At 34.0% G+C, this 21,135-nt stretch overlaps 1 protein-coding gene across 1 annotated transcript in view; it reads left to right on the top strand.

The window, feature by feature from the left end:
* The first annotated feature begins 1,156 nt into the window (after positions 1-1,156).
* The window catches only part of LOC123307626 (titin), a 33,713-nt gene continuing 13,734 nt past the window's right edge, over positions 1,157-21,135 (top strand). Inside the window, exons 1-2 of the mRNA XM_044890012.1 lie at positions 1,157-3,900; positions 3,952-4,097. Coding sequence (XP_044745947.1) covers positions 1,351-3,900; positions 3,952-4,097 — 2,696 coding nt within the window. The 5' untranslated portion in view covers positions 1,157-1,350. The remainder of the gene's footprint in view (positions 3,901-3,951; positions 4,098-21,135) is intronic.

Raw genomic sequence — 21,135 nt, 5'->3', positions numbered from 1 at the left:
AAAAATGCATGGGGTGATTCATGAGTTATAATTATGTAATTGAAAAAATGGAGAAAATCAGCCTGTATCTTGGTTACAAAAAATGGTAGAACCATAAAATATAGATCATTCTGAAGAACCTCGGTGCCTATCCACCCGGATTGTATGAGCATTTACCGATGAATCAACCTGTATAATAAGCCTGATTTTTTCTAGTAATGTTATCTGGTTCCCTGAAAACTCAACTGGACTCTAGTAGACTGAGTTGGATTAAATTTTTCAGAATTAAGTTGGCTGGCAGTACACTTTGTCCGTGAAATTTTCATTTTGTTGCGTACCATAATCTCTGTACGAAGTATTGGTAGAAATAGTAATGTTCACCTAGATAATGTGATTTGATACACATTATCTAGTGTGATAATGTGTATCACACTAGATACACAGTGTGATACTCTTCTAGTGAAAGAAGAGTAGGTAATATCTAAGGAATCAACTTATCGATATTAAAGGTGAAGAATAAAACTTTTGAGTGTCAAAAGAATTTTTTTTATTGATTTTGGATCATGTGATAAGTAATTGAAAACCAAAGCTAATTAGTATCATTCACATATGAAAACAGCTGGTTATGACAATTCAGATCTAATGTATTTCATTTTACCGAGAGAAAACTCATAAATCCTATCCTGATGATTCAGTTTCTTCAAAACATCCCTTGAATGTCGAGATGCAAAAAACAGGTAGGCGAAAATTATTGTATATTTTTGAATGGTGCGCCCGCGGTGAAGCATTTATCGGTTGCGAATTTGATATTCACTCAGATCAAAAGGAAATGGTTAACAACATAATAGATCGTGAGAGATCCTGAATAGCATCTCATTACATTGAATGTGTATAATTCGAGCAGACCACATTGAATTCCGTTTCAATAACACTAACAATTTGGTATAATAATGGAACGTAAACGCCACATGTTCGTTAGGGACAATTTCATGAATTAAACTTTCGCCCGACGTGTTTGAACGTTCATAAAAAATGTCGTTCATACGAGAATCATTCAAAAATATCATGACCGTTTCGGGATCCTTGATTTCTCCGAAAAAAAAGGGCGTAGAAAGCAGCGAATCCCCCAAGAAACTGGCCTCGCGAGACAATCCATATTAGTAGATGATCGAGAGTTACGTAGGAGAGTCTGAATGACGCAGCACTGGTTCACCTACGACAAGAAGAGCGGTACCACATCGACTACACCAACCTTCATTCGGTTTCTCTCTCCAGTATCGAAACAACTACGCGAAACGAGCCAGTTGACGATTACGAATTGCGCGAAGTGTAAGTGAATCCTTGAATGAGACTTATCGCTAACGTACAAAAATGACGGTGAATAAATCCACGAAAAGTACTAAAAAATCTTCGACTTCTAAAACAACGAGTGCTAGTTCCACTTCTCAGCAGACCTCGAAATCAGTGAGTTCCAAAGTATCTTCGCAAGTTCAGCATTCTTCCAAAGGTAATGTCTCTAAGTCATCTTCAGCCTCCAGTCTCCAGATAGCGGATGTATCGCACCTACCTGTTAATTCAAGTAATGTCACATACACCGTAACAGAGGTGCTTCCAGCTGGAGGTGGTGAAAAGATCACCACGTATGGAGAAACTGGAGGAGCTACATCCACAGAATATAGACATTTCATCGAACAGGACAAATCATCACACACTGCTAACATACAACAAATCGATTCATCTTCAAATATATCCATTGATTCTGCATCTACATACACAGTGACTGAACCCAAGGAAGAATATAAATTAACATATAACGTGAATGATTCTGGATGGAATGGAAAATTTATTATGGAAGCAGATACATCCACAGCCTCCTCTAGAGGGACAATCAATCGTTCCACCCAGCAATCAACGAGGAGCAGTACTTCAAACACGAAAAATATCTCACAAAGCTCAGTACTGAATGAGACATTCACAATTGACAGTACGGCCCATGGACAAAACGCCCATAATGAAACCTTCACCAAGCATCAAACATCAAATGACAGAACGGGTGCAACAAGCTCCACAAGCACATCTGGAGCAATAACTAGGACAGTTCAAGGTTCGAACCGAACAGGAAAGGAGAATTCCAACATGAGAGGGATACAATATGAAAGTGGGAACAATACTTTTGATACTACCTACACCAAAATCGATGATTCACTACAGCAAGTGTCGTCAAAAATGAGTGAAAATCGTACTAGTAGCGAACAAACAAGTACACAACAGAAAGAATCCAGAATGAGCCAAACAAAGACAGATCAAAAAACAGTTAAGACTACCAAAGGAACCAGTGGTTGGAATGGAAAGTTTGTAATCGAAAGTTCTGATAGGTCAAGTGATTCAAAAAGAATAACCGGTACAAACAAAAATGTTTCATCTGGTAATATTCACCAAACAAAACCGACACAATCGGTGGAAACCTTTATACTAAGTGAAATAAACGATAACACTGACCAGAAACAAGGGGATGGTTCATACACTAAGACCTATATCGTCAAAGATAAAAATTCTAGAGACAACAAAACGGACACTAGTCAATTTATACTAACAGAAATTTATGACAATATAGAGAAACATGGCAACTCCTCAACTTTTAGGGATGATTCGAGTGTGCGCTCTGATGCCACCTACACAAAAGAAAGTACCGAAGATTTGCAGAATTCCAAAATTCATTCTAAAGAATATAGACACATCACCGATGCCGATAAATCGAACAACCAACTATCAGAGATGAACCGAACCTTCAGACAATCTGATATATCCAGAAGTAGCCCAAGTAGGACAACAATACATGGTGGGCCCACTCACAGAGTGGGTACTCTGACAACTGGTGAAATACAAGATGGTTCCACAACGTATGAATATTATGATACTAAAAGCGAATCAACAGATTACAGAACAACAGTAACACAAGACTCTAAGACCATTTTTGACGATGGATATAGAACTGAAACACATACAAGTCACGCTGGAAGATCGGGGTCTCCTATGGATAAGAATATAAAAACATCTGTTACGAGAATTCAAGATAGGAGCCCGTACAAAAGGAGAGAATCGAGTGTCAGTCCCTCCAGAAAGCCAACTCAGTCGCGAACAAGGGGTGTGAGTAGGAGTCCTAGCAGTAGAGATAGGCCAAAAACAACAAGGGGTGAAAGGAGTCCATCTTCAGGGAGAAGAGATAATTCAAAAACCATCATTTCGAAGAACGTTTCTGATGTTTCTGACGTCAGCAACATTACCACCACAGTAATAGAAGATTCAACTTTCATCGTTGATAAAAAATACGTCTCTGATATTTCTGACAGTACCACAATAACTAGGGGCCCCCACCATACAACACACAGCCCAACAGGGAGATATACACAAAATAGGGAACTCTCTTCTCAAGATACTTACGATGCTTCAACCACCAATTATGAAACCTATAACGATATCTCAGACGTGGTAATGAGTTCACAATTTGATACTTCTACTAGCATCACAGACAATTTAATTCAACAAGAAATCACCAGAGATATCCGTCAATTCGAAAACGAAATCCATAAACTCGAGAACAAATTGAACGAAACTTCGGTTGTGAACAGAAGGACAGTTGGACCTGATGGACCATCTAGGTCAGATGAGCCAATCAAAATTATTGATGCTGTGGAGCACGTAGACATAAGAGTATCAGACATAATAAGTCAGAACGAAGAGAAGATCATACTAGAGGTAGAAAAAGACATTGTACTGAAGACTATCACCGGCTCAGAGACTATCGTCAACGATTCGATTGTGGACATACGGGAGAGCAAAACCGACATCATCGACATACGAGATACTGTTGACAAATCCGATACGATCATAAGGGAAACCATAACGAACATCAAGGATATTGTAAGAAGAATATTATTTATCAAAGCTCTCCTTTAACTATTTAATTTTCAGACTGAAGAAGAGAACATAACCAACATCAAGAAGGTAGTCGATAACAAAGTAATAAATATCGAAAAAACTATAAGAGAAACTTTACCAAGTGTCGCATACGTACCGCCGAAGAAAGAGGCTTGCATATGTGAGCTTTGCACTTGTGGGTGAGTGAATTCATCAATAAGTAACTAACGATTAAGCTGACCCGAGCTTTTGGATTAAATTCATAATCGAATAAAAAGAATTGGAGCAATTTACGCGTATATGTACATATTGTAATTAGATGTAATGGAATCGCTTTCGTTATAACAGTTTCATTCAATTTTCGTCTGAATTTACACTGCGAGTTCGAATCAGCAAGAAGAAACATCAAATTATACCTATCTATTTTTATAATCATAATGACAAATGGTATCCGTTGGAAAACAAATAACAATGAAATATATGCGTAACGAATTGAAAAATGTTATATTGTTCAGTGGGCGTGTAACGATAGCTTCTTCACAGGAACATGAATTTTGTAATCATTCACATAATTATGTAGGTATCACAGTTTTACATTGAATATGCATTTTTGGGAGTAGCTGCTGTCAAATGTATACATTTGACAGCAGTGGGACAGCAGTCAAATGTATACATTTGACATATCATTAACTAGTATCATTGAGTATCAGTATATCAATAATGAATGCTTACCAAGTAGACTGTCATTATAATTTATAACGATCAATATATTCATCTATTGATTTGAGGAGGTGCTTGCAGTTTTCTTGGAACTTGGTGTTTTTTTAGTATCATCTAAAAATCAAGAAATAAAAATGAAAAATTGTTTTTAGCAAATGCATGAGAAGTTATTCACAAGTCTTCAGAAATAGTTTTTTCAAAATAATGTTACCCTATAAATGATATTGAAACAATATCATATCAATGAACGTAATCTTTTGGACCCTGTATGCGGACTGCTTCCTCGAATAATTCTCCTTCAGCTTCCAATTTGGATTTTTTCTCTGGAATACACCAAAACTTCAATCCAACAATCAATATCAATAATAAATTATTTATTTCAAACTCCAATAAATTGAAGTCTTCAGAATTATTCTCTTGAGAGCTTTTTAGTCGGAATTCTTTCGTCATATTTGCAGGTTCATTCAAAATGTGTCAATGTTATTTTTTAGTCAACAATGTTTCGATAGAAATACTACCAAAAAGTACACGGCTTATAGGCATTTTTTACAAACAATTTTGAGAAAAATATTTTCTGTGCTCAAGAAACTGATCCAACGAAAGAATGGCACCATTTGACTGAAGTGTTGAAGTGTAAATGCTAATAATACAAAATAAAAATGAACTGAATCGATATAAATATAAACATTTAACATGACATTTGATTATTATCATCCTTATAACTAGTAGTATTCCACAAATAATTCTGACCAGCTTCTCCTTAAATTTATATAACTTAAAAAAGAATTATATCATTTTCACCAATATGAGTTTTTAAACCACGACACGTGTTTCGCTATCACAGTATCATCTTCAGGTGGGTGAAAGTAAACTTCATCAAGTATTGGCCAGATAAATTCAGTAAATTAATTTTATACAGATCTGAGTGTCATTTTATATCCTTGTAATCCTGCAAAAAATTTCTGGAGAAAAATGCAAGATGGGAAAAATACGTTTTGAATTTGCCTTTTTGAATCAATTTTTTCTATTTCAAAAATGTCTATGCATCATATAGTCCTGATGCATAAAATGTAGGGTCCCATAAAGACGATATCAAAAATTTGAATATTGAATTGATGCCGATACTTGATGAACATCCATAATTACACTAGACACCCTAAAATAACAAGCAGATTCAGATTTTAAAGTTCCTTTAATTTGAGGTTTCCTTCAATTTTTCTTTTCAGAAGGACTAATAAAGTTTCAAGCTTAAAGGGACTTCAAAATTATTTATTAAACTGTCTTCTATTTACTTCGCATGATTAACAGTATTTCTTCACCAACCGGTTTCCATAAAACTTTGATTCCCCTATCAACGATTTGACAGTCACTCGATTTCAAAATCGAAAGCACTAAAACTTTTTCATTCCTATAAACAGAGCGAATCTTTGACTCGTACAAATATTTTAACAGTAGATTCTTGAGGTAAAAAGAAACACTTTTATCGTATACAATTTTTTAGAGATATGTATCCAGCCAAAGCACCATGTTTTTCAAATTTTACAGATAATTGTTAATTTTTCAACTTCAAACTTCAAATTACTCGAAAACGTCGCATTATACGAGAAAATATGAAGGAAACGTTTATTTTACAAGACGTTCTAATATTCATTAGATGATTAGATACCTCCAACTTAGTTTCAAGAATTGGATTCTTTGAAATATTGGTATTTTTATGGTACGTAATGGTCACAATGAGAAAACTGGAATACGTGGGTGATATCCTGTGTTCGAAAAAGATTCATCAAATAAATGAAATAGTTATTTTCCTATCAAGTGCGGAAAGTGATACTCAACTGCTTACCCGAACTCTGCTTCGCATCGTTCGGGCAACGGCAGTTTCGTGCGGCAAGATACTTTCCGCAAGAGTTAGGAACAATATTTTTTCTACAAGCGCTTGAAATAAATAAATGTATCCATTTTGCGACAGATCATATCTCATTTGATTCATTCATATACAAAGATTATAGAGTAGAAAGATGGGAAACGAGGCGACTAAAGCGATTTGAGCGCCATCTGTGTGTCACGCGTGTTTTTAAGACGCTAGGACTGGTTAAAATATTAATTTGAGTGCCATTTGCAGAAACATATGAAATTTTTCAAGATTTCAGACGTCAATTTTGATCGAAGAGGTTTTGAATGTTTTGATTCTCATTCCGCTTTTTGTTTATCTGGCTCGTTCTAGTTGCTGATTTTTGAATTTTTTTGTCTTATTTATTGGTGAAAACATCAAAATATTGTTCGAAAATTATTGAATGGTAAAGAACGGTGGATCAAATAATAAAATGTATTTTACGTGATTAAGTTTTTCACTCAACTAAGGAAAATGGAAGCGTAAGTATTAAAAGTCGTAACATGTGAATCGGTCATTCATTGATTCTAATTTTCAGTGCTCCGGAGTGGATAAAATTCTCAGAGCTTGAAGACAATTAATTCAGCAAACACTACTTACTACACCATGTGCAATGAACATTTTACTGCAGGTCAATTGAGAACTGTTCATCGACGTAAATTGTTGTATGCAGAAAGCATCCCTTGCATGAACCGGAAATGATGATCTTTATAGGTCCATTCAATGATTCTCAATTGCTACTCTTTCAATATATTCAGAAATGCAGAGGTTTTATTGATTTCCATTTGGGAACCGAGTGACTGTCAAATTGTTGTTTAGAAAGTCAAAGTTTTATGAAACCTGCCTTGAGTGATTTTTTCATTCATTAATCAATTTGTATATTGTGTCATGAAGAGACCATATCATAAGGAAATCATAAAAAAAGCACCAAGAAACTATACTGACATACAGGTCTTGCATATGTCTGTAAGATTTTTTTTAAGTGTTGTTCTGAAAATTCTGTAAGTAACTGGAATATGTATGCTATGATGGTATGTTGAATATTGGTTCATATTAATTTCTGATATATGTATGTATGTTTTACAAATTCAACTAAGTTCATTAATTCAGAACAACCTATTGTACAGAAACAACACCTTCGACCTATAGCAGATCACCATATACTTTAGTGTCCTAGTTAAAGCTTCATTTACTGCCCACTATTTCAATTTTTGTAAATTGCAAATAAACATATAGCACATCCAACAGCGTTTTTCGTTGCTATCAATTGATTCCAAACAATGTTTAGATGAAAACTAACATCCTGATCACAAAGCAAAACCATACTTTTGTTTTGTCGCTCAGGATGTTTGTTTTCTGATAGAAACAAAGTCAATATTGGAGTGCAATACGAGAAATAGAATTCGAATTTCGCGCCCCTCAATTAGAAAACAGAAAACTGTTATCAAAAAGTTTTCCTGTTTTGACAGTGCGTTTTTAGCGCCATCTCATTGTCACGCGTGTTTTCACTGGCCAAAATGTAGTCGGTTTTTAGTACTAGCGATATGAGGGCGTTTCCTATCTTTCTACTCTATAATCTTTGATTCATATATATAATGACAGACGTTATTCCGCATGTCGTTACTAAGGGTTTCTCATCGTTGACGTTCTGTCCATAGAAAGATGATAGAATTTAATTTACTCTATAATATTTGCGTGCGGGAAAAACCCCTGCTAATCCATTCCCGCACGCAAATGCGTGCGGGAAAGAAATAGCAGGCGTTTTTCCCGCACTCTTTGGGAAAGTGACTCTTTGCAACTTGGAATGCGTGCGGGAAAAAGGTTGAACGCGCACGCTTGTAGAAAAACCTATATTCCGAAATTCATTTCATTCGAAAAATCCGTTTGTGAGAACTAGAAATAACATTTTTTATGGGTTTCAAAACAAACGGATTCGAAAAAAACGGTAAAGGAAAAAAGTGTTTCTTTTGATCTCAAGAATCTACTGTTGAAATATTTGTACAACTCAAAGACTCATCCTGTGTATAGCATAATTTGATGTCCCGACTGAACTAATGTATTTGAGATACACAGGAATTCATAGATTTTTTTTTCAATTTGGCAGTTATTCTCATCTTCGGTCAACAAACCTATATTAACCATAACTTTTACAACGAATCAGACGTGTTTATCGGTGAAATTTGGGAATTATAAAAGTGCTTTGAAATTTCATTTTCTATGTTAACTGAACACTGGATGCTCCTAACTATCAAGATCACTCCAACTTTTCGAATCCAAATAGGTTATTGTCTCTAATCTAGTTGGTACTTTATAAGCTATTGAATTTCAACTGTTTCTATTGGTTCATTATTATTATAATACGTTTTTATTGCGGAATCCAATATATGTACAAAATGTAAGACAATAGAAGCTTAAAATTCCACAGTATAAATTGAAATTTGCTAGTTGAATCAATTGCGAAAAATTGTTTTTTATTGCAGAATAATTGCGAACAAAATAATTCAGAAATACCCTCAGAATTGGCGATGGAAAATTTTTTATTGTCTTATTTTGTCCATAACCTCTGAGTTGAAGTAGTTCATAAATGATTATTGAAATTTAGGGAACCTAGATAGAATTTCTCCCCAAGAAAATTCACGTGTCCAACCATTTATGAGTGAGTTATAAGTTATATCTTGTAAAGGGAACAACAAACTAGTATAAACTCTCATGATTTGATTTTTTCCTCAATTTACAAATAATTATACTCTCACTTTGAATTGATTATTTTCAGTACTCTGGAAATGGATGTTCTTATTTCTCCCCTTAAATGGCTAGAACTTTCTTGTTAGCAAACGAAAGTTCTAGCCATTTCGTTCAAAAGAAAGAACCACACTTTCACACCATTTCAGTTAGTTTCCTTGACTGAAAACTGCAAAATATGTAAAGATAATATGAGTTGTTCTTCTATTACTAAGAATATCGTTCCAACATAGAGTTTATGTTTCGAAACAAGTATATTTCTAGAAAATAACGAAAGACGGCTGCTTCTGTTAGATAAGGGTTCATGATTTCAAAATCCTTAGGTTTAGGAATCATCCAAATGAAATTGAATTGAAAAGAAATTATTAAGTTTTGCTCATGAAAATTCAGCATGTGTTGCCCAAATATTACACTGCAGTATAATTATAGTATCTACGTATGTTTTTATTCTATGGATTGAGCTTTTTAAAGCTGCGTTTACATTAGCGAAAATCAGTAGGGCAAAAATTACTCCCTTCAGTCCCTTCGATTGATATTTCGCACATTCCAAAGCAAAGCGGAAAGGAAACTAATTTTCATACTGTCGTTATCTATATGCATTAGTTGTTACGAATTAATGAATTATTTGTTTTCCCCATCATTAAAAAATGTAACTGGTAACTAGAACCCAAAATAATATTACATTTTGTCTTCGAATTCATCAGTTTTTATGACGAAAAGCTTCCATTTCTTATGAATAAATGAGAATGTTGAAAATAACTTTCACCATTTTCAGCATACATACATATTTACCCTCTTGATGATGCTATACAAACTGATCATCCTCATCTTCTCTGTTAACTTCGTCGCAAGTTTATTCTTTCTGTAAATTGAGTTGCCAGAATGTCTGTGTCGTAAACTATGTCGTTCGAAAAACTCCAAAACAGTTATCGAGAAGGCTAAATCTCCCGATTTATACTACTTTCTTCGAGGACTTTTGAAAAACAAAGTTTATGAATCTGACATTCTGAAAAGTGTGCTCCAGAGGATGAAGCAAAATTCAATTCGGAGAATATGACAGAGAAGTAGGGCATTATCAGGGACTGAGGGCTACTAGTATAACTATGTAAATAGTTTGTTAGAACTCATTAAAATAAGTTACGTAGTAACGTCAAATTAAAAAATTAGATGATTTGAAAATGAACCCTTGCAGAGTTCTTTCATCAAATTTCAATATCCTGTCTATTTTTAGATACCTAGGCCAAATTTATAGAGAGATTTTTCAATAAAATGAATTTTATCCCCTCGACATTGATGTGAATACAAGACAGACATGTGAAATTTTAATAACAATGATGATATTCATTTATGATTGCATGCATAATAACGAATATACAGGCTGGGCAAAATTCGTTGTCTACTGAGAGGATCTCGAGAAATATAAGAAAAGAAGGAAACGGATGGTACATTTCTGAACTCTTATTCAGAGAAACAATGAATGGTGAAAACCATAGCCTCTTACGATTCTTCGTTTTTGAGTTATTACCAAAAAATGAGATTTTACGACTTCGAAAAGTTCCTATAACGTTTTTGTCTTTGAAGTTACACATCTAAAACTTGAACCTTCTCCAGGCACTTTTCAACGTAGAATCTACGGACAAAAGATTTTTTGCCAATTAAAAATACAAAGTTCAATAAAATTTTGCCTTTGAAAAAACGAAAATTCGCCTAATGATTCAAAATGAAAAAATATTTTGAGTGGATTCTACGTGAAAAAGTGCCTGAAGAAGATTCAGGTTTCAGATCTGTAACTTCAAAGACAAAAAAAAAGTTATGAGAACTTATGGAAATCGTCAAAATCTAATTTTCTGCTAATAACTCAAAAACGAAGAATCGTAAGAGACTACGGTTTTAACCATTCTTTGTTTCTTTCTTTACTACCCTAAATAATTTTTATAACTAACAACACAAATATCTTCGAATTTCTCCTACTGATTAATCAAACTAACTAAATTATATTGGGGAAATTCGAACCATAACAAAATCCCCAAAATTAAAATATTCATTGCCCAAATTGAAAATTTTGGGAATAAACATTTTAGATTTTTCAAACTAAATTATTTATTATATAAATTAATTATAAATTATTAATCTAAGCCTTCCTTCTTTCTCTCCATCTTCTTCACATATTTTTCTCCAATCTGTTTCACTTTTCGTCTAATTTTTTGGATGATACTTTCTCATATTCTTTTCTTGGCGATGTTTCAATTTCCTTCATATCTTTCTCCTTCATCTATTATTTTTCCATTTGTTGTTGTCCCCCAAATTGATTGTTGTTTCCGACGTACAAGAATTTTCTTCATTCTGCACTTCAGCAAATGTTGCATTTTGGTTTTCAACATTCCTCTGTATTTCATTCAATTTAGCATCCAGCTGTTCTCGTACTTCTTTTTGATTATTATGTTCCGTAGAATCTAATTCTTCCTGATCTCGTTTCACTGCTGTTTCTTCCATTGCTCTTGTAGTTGTTTCTCTTTTCGTTCTCTCTGCATATTCCTACATTTGTTTTTCACTTTTCAGAGTATTTTTCTCCAATTTCACAGATTGTTTATGAATTTTTTTAGATTTTTCAACAATTTGTTTGAAATGTTCATCAAATTTTCTAATTATATTTTCCTTCATCTTCAAAAAGAAATCCAATATAATAGAATCATTGCAGGTATTGTTTTCTTGTGCTCCAGTTAAATTCTTTCTTCTAGATTCCATATTTTGATTATTTATTTTATCGCTCAAATTGACTCACGTTGGGTACGCCAATTTGGTACGAACCGTTAAATTCAAATTTTATCTTATTATTTCTATCAACAGAATCGCAACTGATGAAATCAAAAACAATTTATTCCAATCAAGAAGTGACCTTTCTCAAAGAATAATTCTGACTGACTATACATTTACATTTTGTTCTTTACCATTACATCATAAATTTTCAAAAACCAAGCGTCTATGATGCTACCCTAAATAATTCTTATAACTAACATCTCAAATATCTTCTAATTCCTCATACTGATCAATCAAACTAACCATAACAGTACCTATATAGGAAATATCTGCAAAAGAACAAATTAATCGAGAAGAAGATTTCTGGTTGAAACATATGAAACTGTGATTTCCTTCAAATAACCATAAGGTTATTAGGTGTTCAAGTAGATTGAATGCTGGACGACAACCTATTGAACAGAAGGTTTTTTCAAAGAAAAAAATGAATGTTGAATAATGGAAATCTTTCTTGTGTGACTTCAACAAACGAGCGAGTTTTCCATTTAGCACTGAATTCTCCGTGTCATGCTTGGAAAATAAAAATAGTTGATGAAGTGTCATTCAGGATCAAACATTTTCTTCCATGACATCAACTCCGCGATGCAAAATCCCGATATATTTCAGCGTTACTGAATTTTCATATTAAAACCCGACATCTGTTAAATAGAATTGACAGCGGACGTGCCTGAAAATCTACCGGTGAAAGTAAAAGTAAGTGAATTTGATATTCATCAACAAAACACGAATTTTACCCAACAACAAGTTCGTTGAATTGTGTTGACAAATCAATGCCTATCCTCGACCAAAGTACTTTTGCCTACACCAAATTGAATAAATCCGCACATGCATGATGCATGTAACGTCTGACCGACATCGGACAAGTAGTTGGAAACTTCAATATGACATCATCGCTCAAAATGTTATTTGCCAATTTAGGAATTGAATGTTAAAAGTCGTTTGTTTCTTATGGGTATAACCTGTTTTCGTCTTGGCTATAGCAACCTCGAGTCTCGCCTTCGACACAGTTATTTCTCGATCTGATCGTTGTATGAGAAACAATCCAATGCCATCCGTAATTGTTTTAATCTCCAAGAAATATGCGGTAATTTTACTGGGAAATGAAAAGCTGAATACTTCGATAAGGGTTAAGCACTTCGTTGACTGAGATGATATTAACCTCTCTCTACATTTTTCGATATTCAAATTATCAGCATTGGAAAATAGCGCTAGTGTAAACCATGTATTTTCTAGATCGGAAATATGCAATAAAATCTCAATGATGATACAATCTTTCGTCATTTTCGACGTAAATAAACAATTACCTACTTCTAACATGCACAAACTACTTTTCTTTTTCAAGTACACTGTATTCAAACTTCGGTTCACAATATAATAAAAAGTGAATGCAATTAGGAAATTCTTCTAGTTGAACTGAAATTTCATATTTTAAAATAATGGAACAAATATGGTAACTGAATTCTTATTTGATTATTTTTCATTTTTATATCGATTCAATAGATCAAAAAGAAAATAATACCTAATATCTTCAATCTTTTCATTATTATAAAAGAAAATTGTCATTTTCTCTGCTCTACAGGTTGGGCAAAATGCGTTGTCTACTGAGGGTATCTCGAGAACTATAAGAGCTAGAAGAAAACGGATGACACATTCCGAGCTCTTTTTCAGAGAAACAAAGACTGGTGGAAAACGTAGCTTCCCATGGTTCTTCGTTTTTAAGTTATTAACATAAAATGAGATTTTGACAATTTCGAAAAGTTCTCATACCTTATTTTTGTCTTTTAAGCCACACATCTCAAACTTGATTGAAGCTTCTACAGTCTCTTTTTTGTGTACAATCCACTAACGAGCACGAAATATTTTTTCATTTCGAATCATTAGGCGAACTTTAGTTTTTTGAATGCAAACTTTTATTGTTATTTTTGAATTAGAGAAAAATTTTTTGTTACTAGATTACACATATAAAAGTTCCTAAGAAGGATCAAGTTTCAGATCTGTAACTTTAAAGACAAAATAATTATGAGAACTTTTCGAAATGGCCAAAATCTCAATTTTTGTTTATAACACAAAATCTTGGAATGATAAGCCGGTTCTGTTTTCAGATTTGAATTAGTCAGAAAAAAAAGCAGAATGTGTGATCTGTTTTCTTCTAGCTGCTATAGTTCTCGAGATCCCCTCAGTAGAGAGCGAATTTTGCCTACCCTGTACATTCGGATTTGGGATCTCAATTCTAAATTCTATTCCGCTACAGATAAAATTTTCACTACTTTTAAATAAGAAATATAAAAGTTGTCAGATCGCACTCGATGGCGACTTCTTTTGAAAATGTACAGAGTGAGCAAAATTCGTTGTCTACTGAGAAACTATTATAGCAGCTAGAAAAAACGGAGCACCTATTCTGTAGCTCTCTTTTCCTGAGTAATTTCAAATCTGAAAACAGAACCGGCCTAATATTTTTAGATTTTGAGTTATGAACAAACATTGAAAAACTGCCATTTTCAATAATGCTGAAGTAGGAATAAACTAAGTAGCAAATGAAGTGGGACACCTTAAAAACTGCCTAAGATTTAAGATTGAATAGCTATATCTTCGACACTACTTTGAGTATCCTTCGCCTATGTACCACTGGCACAGGGTATTTTTTTATCTCTTCTTGTTGTACAGGGTGTGAATGTAAAAGGTAGTCGAAGATTCTCGATTTTTGGCGAAGAATTTAGAAATAATGGAGGTCTTCACAAAGTTTTTTTGTTGTTGCTGGGTGGATTGTTAGGTCAACGCCTCGGGACATATTTGCCACTTTTCGGACACAATGCGTTGCTATGGAAGTATCGCCAATTTATGAAATCACCTTTTTTCTTGTAATTCTAGCTATAACTCTGACGTTTTTTCGCCGATGTTTAATTTTTCGTCAGTGATGCAAAGCACAATTTTTAGTCTTTACGCAACTGTTTGTTTTCAGGCTCTTCTTGTTATACAGGGTGTAAATAAAAGGAAGCGAAAAAATTTACATCATGGTTGAGAATTCAGAAACAGTGGAGATCTTTCAAAGTTCTTCTGCTGGGTCAATTGTTAGGTCATTACCTAGGGACTTTTTCGTCATTTTTTCGATACATTGCGTTGCTATGGAAATAAGGCCATTTTATGAAATTTAGTTATTCTTCTTTATTGACCGATTCTGTTTTAAGATTTGGATTAGGTAGAGAGCTAGAGAATGTGTTATCCGTTTTCTTCTAGCTCATATAGTTATCGAGATCACCTGAGTAAACAACGAATTTTGCCTACCCTGTACTTGTAATCCAAAAAGAAACTAAATGGTTCATTATACAGGGCTGGGCATAAGTCTAGAATAACAATAAAAAATTCAGACAATAACTCAAAATGAAAACACTGAAACCCGTCAATTAATTTCCTCTTGAAAAAACTCCCATTGATAATTAATTCCATTTTCCTTAAGCTTTCCAACGAGCCCGCACATGGTATATGTTTCCATTTGAAAAACTGAAGTTGGATGAGCATGCGGCTAAGGGGACAAGGGGTTGTTAAAAATTCGGAGCTCAATTGACGTGTTTGAGATTTCTCAATTGTGAGTTATTGGTTGAGAAACTATTAATATTTTTTACACAAGAAATTGTTGTGTTTCCGAAAACCACAAAATTGAAAAAAACAAAGATTATGGTATATGTTTATGTTTCCATTTTAACAATAAAGTTGGATTGACTTACGGCTTAAGGGGTTGAACAAAAACACTCAATTGTTTCCGGCCGAGAAATTAGGCTAATTGCTAATTAAAAATAAATTCACGGGTTTCTGCGTTTTTATTTTCATTTTGAGTTACTGGTTAGTTTGAATGAATATTAATTTTATTCCATAGCCATACCCAACCCTGTATTTCAAGTAAATAGTGTTTAAAGTTTAAAGTGTGCGAATTCAAAGGAATGAATATTTTTTTACTTGACCTGTTGGTTTTGATATCAATGAGAATAATAAAGCCAGTTGGAAGATAGATATTTGTTTGCTCCCAATCGACGCAGTTCATAGGTCAAGAAATGCTATTTATAAACAATATCAATCAATGATGAACCTTGTAAGAAAGGATTGGAATATGAAAAAACTCAGATGATTTTTTTCTATTCTTAATTCTAATCTTTTCATATTCTTATGAATTTTCACCGTTTCATGCTGAAGTATATTTTCGTCCACCTGATGAGCTGAAGATGTTATTGGGATAGCCAAACACGTAAGTGTATAACTCATCCCAGTGGCGGATCCTAAGTTGGAATTTTGAGGAGCTGACCTACCAGAAAATGAGTTTGAGCGAATGCGGGTGGGGTTTTCTTTCCAGAGATAAGAAATTGCCATCGACAGAAATTTATTTCCTTAATAATAAGCATACGTATGGCTATGAGGTGTGCAAGTGCAACACACATATCGTATTTTAAATGGAACATCCTATATATTTTTACATTTTTGAATTCCTTGTTGAACACAACTATGCCTGACTGTTTATTCTTATTAATATTTTGACAGTTTGAGTTACTAACATAAAGGACCATTATCAAAACAGAAATCCATCAAAATCTTCATTTTTTTAAATAGTAACCCGTATTTCTCTTCTGTTCATTATTTAAACATATTTTGTTCGCTTTTAGTTGTTTTAAATAACACGGGTCAACACAAAATTTGACTTTGACTGCAAAGCATAAAATTTCGATATTTTAGATCCCAATTAGACGAAAAAAAAATATATGGCATGAAAAAGTTTGCTTCTGTGTTTAGGAGACTGATTCAACGATGTCATTTACACTAACTTCAAGCAACATGTGGATCCTATGGATTGTCTTGATTTCAAACAAGAAAGTTAAAATATGCTTCATAGGCTTCAGAGGGGACGTGAGATGTCTTTAATTCGTATTTCACGTCACGAATTATAATAAATTGACTACATATAAAACAAAATGCACCAGCATCGTATTTACACTCTCTTGGCGACATTTGAAGATTGTCTGGGCTTGTAAACAACACCTGATCGTTGTTTATGACTCGAGTGCCCTCTAGCGGCACCTTGTAAATCTAAACACCCCACTCTCATCGCGCGGTCATTTTGAATTATTGAAAATTATTAAAAAAATGAAGAGTTAGTATTAATACTATAACTATCACAAAAGCAAACTTTATTCCAAAAAAGGTATTTTCTGTTCGTTTTTGTGCATAATTAACCGGAAAATCCTAGTATAAACGTTAGGACAAAAAACGAAAATTTTTTTGTAGAGTCGTATAATGGATAGAAAAAAAATATGGGTTGCCATTTAAAAAAATGAAGATTTTGATGAATTTCTGTTTTGATAATGGATCTACGTTTTCGTGGACCCTGCATATATTATGGTTATTTACAAAGAACACTTTTACTGCCGTTTTCAATAAACCTATCTATCCATCGTTTCACTTACTGACGATTAGTAACCATTGGTAACCATTCTAAAATATATCTACAGATAGATCATTGAAACCATAGATTAAATGAACAGAGAATAGATGGACCACTCGAAAAACAAACTTCAGCGTCATCTGTTTTTACGGTACATGTACTAATTTTCGACGAAACCAAATAAAAAGGGAATCTGTAACGCTTATTTTTAATTTTCTTGCAATGATCAAGGCAGAATATATTTGAAAATTTCTGAGTGAAACTCAGAGAAAGATTCGAAATAAATTGTTGCTCATTAAGAAATTGCAGTGAGATAACGAATAATACGAATCTTTATCTGGATTTTTCTCTGATCCGAAGAATCGAAAAAAAAATCAGTTCATAATTGAAAAATTTATTGCATTGTTCTTCAAACACAGATTCATTTTATAATTGAAATTAGCTTTTAAATTCACTTTATTCTAATTACAAATTTTCATTCATTTTACAAAAACATTTCTTATAAAGTACCATAATTCCTAATCACAAAAACAATTCAATATTTATACATTTATACACATATTCTATTGAATATCATCAATACATTTTTGAATATCAAACAATAAAGCATATGTATGACATGAAAAGTTTCAGTAGAGGTTGATGTAATGAGGTACCATACAATTCGGCGTATGATACAAGAGCTCAGAGAAGAAACCTCAGTGAGAAAACCCTGCCGCCTCCAGAGTATTGTAGGGCGATGTTTGATTGTACTTTGGGGAAGTAGCGGACATCCTATGAACTTGTTCAATAAAGGTTTTGAGGTCTTTTGAATCCAATGTAATGTCGCATAATTACCTTCTTGCATCACGATACTTGCACCCAACAACACAGCACGACTTCACTCTTGCAGACATTTCGCTTCGCCTATTGAATAATTTATTAGAAAATTATGTCAATTCGTAAATTGATCTATGATCAAAAATACATCTGTCGGTCTATAGATATCTTGATTAGTCATTTGAATATTCGGCGCAGATCACGGTCATTCACGAGTGATAACGATCGAAAGCTCAAAATGCAGTGACACCTAACAATCAAATGTAGAATAATTTTTGTGATTAGTGTACCATAACAATAGGTGGCGCCACTTGTCAGAGTGATCCATCTATATTTTAATTTAATCTATGATTGAAACGAAATCATATGCATTTTCTATCTTGAGTAACTGAAACAATGGATAGATAGGATTATTGAAGACGGCCGTCAGTGTATCATTTATTGACTAAACCCAATGAATGAATCAATTACATAGAATAGGTGCGGAGCTATATTCCTTTATGTAAGTACCTCAAGCTGTCAAAATATTGATAAAAAGTCAAATTTCTTGAAAACCGTTGAGAATTCAGACATAGTTACTCAGAATAAATTACTCATGAGCATGAAGAAAGTATGACAACTTTCATATAATTGAAACTGGCTCACCTAATTAAATTTGTGAAACCCCATTTTTCATTCTATAGACGAGAGTTGTTTGGAATTCATCAGATTCCAGATCGTCTGCATATTTAACATAAGAGCTAATTAAGCTTTTATTTCCAAATTATCAACAAATGTTTTCTATCCTCATTTCATGTTTTACAGCTTTGGAAATAATATGTGTGTACTTTATTTTGAATCTACAGAATTCATTTTCAAGCTACCTACTCTTTTGATCATTGTTCTCCCGCATTTTCACAATGCGTGACCTCTTGCGTGCTTATAAAGCGGAAATTATGTTCTAACGACATGGAAAATTGTTTACCAACTCCCATTCGAATATTATTATCTACCGCTTCGAATATTTATCTCGCGATTCGGAAATTCATATAATTAGACTAGTTTCAATATTGGTTATTCGCGAGGCATCAAAGAGGCGCTAATTCGTGGGGCACTAAATTGAGTTCACGGATTGTAGATTTTAAAGGGGGTTGCGTTACACTGCGACCTTGAGATCTCTTCTCTCCCCAACAGAGCTGCTTTCGTCGCTATGTCATCTACAGCTCGCCATCCAGTTCCAGAGTTCTCCCCCAGTTTCTGGGATGGCTTTTCAAGGTTACCCCTCCTTGCTCCTACAAGTTTTCGTCTAAAGCATCTTCTGCTTTGTCTAGTAATGACAAGGCATTCCGTTACCATAGGTGATCTGGACTTTCATCCTCCTCCCCAAAGAATCTGCACTTGTCATTTCCTGGTAGAGCCATTCTCGTTAGGTGCTTTTCTGAGGGCGACAATGGCCTGTAAGAAATCGAGTGAACACTAAAGAGGTGTAGCATATTCTTGCTCAGATCCGGATACTTCTTAGTTCTCGCAGTGTTTAAGTTCCCAAGGATTTTTTGGGATGTTACGTTCTCAGAGGATTCTTCCACTGCAATTCTCTTTCGGTTTTTTCTTTCTCCTGGAACTCTTTTTTATTGGTACATTTTATTATATTATACCGCAGAAAGTTTCGGAGCCTATGTTTTTCTTTTCAACTCCTTTTTTATTATAGGAATGGAATGGTTGAACTGAATTCGAATTTTATCCCTTTTCGTATATTTCGAGGTCCATTGAATTATTACATACAGTTTAGGAGTGATTCTTGTTTTTGAGTTATCGAAAACATACCTTTTTCGTAGGGTAGTAATTGATGAACGATGAAGAAACCTATCAAACACATATTCTTTCATTTTTTATTGTGTTTTTTATTTCAATTAATTTTTCAATTACTACCTTATGAAAAAGGCATGTTTTGGATAACACTTCCGAAACTTCAATCACTGCTGAAGTGTATGGCATTGATCTCTTCCTTTACCCTTTACTCCTCGTAGACAGTCGAGTCCAAGGAAATCTCCTCAACAATACGAGGATGTATTGATATCTAGTTAGCCTAGACCAGTTGCATGCATAAAAAAAATATTGCGTTACCATAGCAACGAACAATAATTCATTAGAAGTGTCATTATGAAATTTGAGGTCAAAAAAGTAAACCAGAGTTATGCAATAAATTAAGAGAAAGAAGATATCCACCGGAATTATGAAAATCGAAAAATTGGAGTATCGAGCCATCATCAAGTACCTGTATTTAAAAGGGTTAAGAGGTAAGCAGAAAATGAAAAATTGGATTGCAAGCTTCAAAAGAGGTGAATTTTCCATTGAAGATTATGACCGATCGGGAGTTTCTATGTCAGTCCCCGAAAATATCGATGCAGTTCTTGACATGATTTTATCAGACCGTCGAATTGGGCTGAAACGGATATCTGAAGCACTGAATATTTCATACGAACGCGTTCATATAGTTCACGTCAAGTTGGACATGACAAAAATTGCTGCAAAATGGATCCCCAAATGTTTGAATGTTGACCAGAAGCGTGCAAGGGTAGAAGCATCGCGTTCGATCTGTGCTCGATTTGAAAACGATGTAGACTTCTTAAACCGAATTGTTACTATGGATGAGTATTGGGCACATTTCTACTATCCAGAAACAAACCAACAATCGATGGAATGGCGACACTCTGGTTCTCCAAGACCTAAGAAGTTTCGTGTCCATAAAATCTGCTGGAAAAGATTGTCCTCACATCAGTTTTTTGGGATTGCCATGGAGTAATCATGATTTATTTTTTGGATAAGGGTAGAACAATAACCGGAGATT

The sequence above is a fragment of the Coccinella septempunctata genome, chromosome 2 (assembly GCF_907165205.1).
Source record: "Coccinella septempunctata chromosome 2, icCocSept1.1, whole genome shotgun sequence".
Lineage (NCBI taxonomy): Eukaryota > Metazoa > Arthropoda > Insecta > Coleoptera > Coccinellidae > Coccinella > Coccinella septempunctata.
Note: the sequence above shows the minus strand (reverse complement) of the source record. Positions and strands in the feature narration are given on the sequence as shown.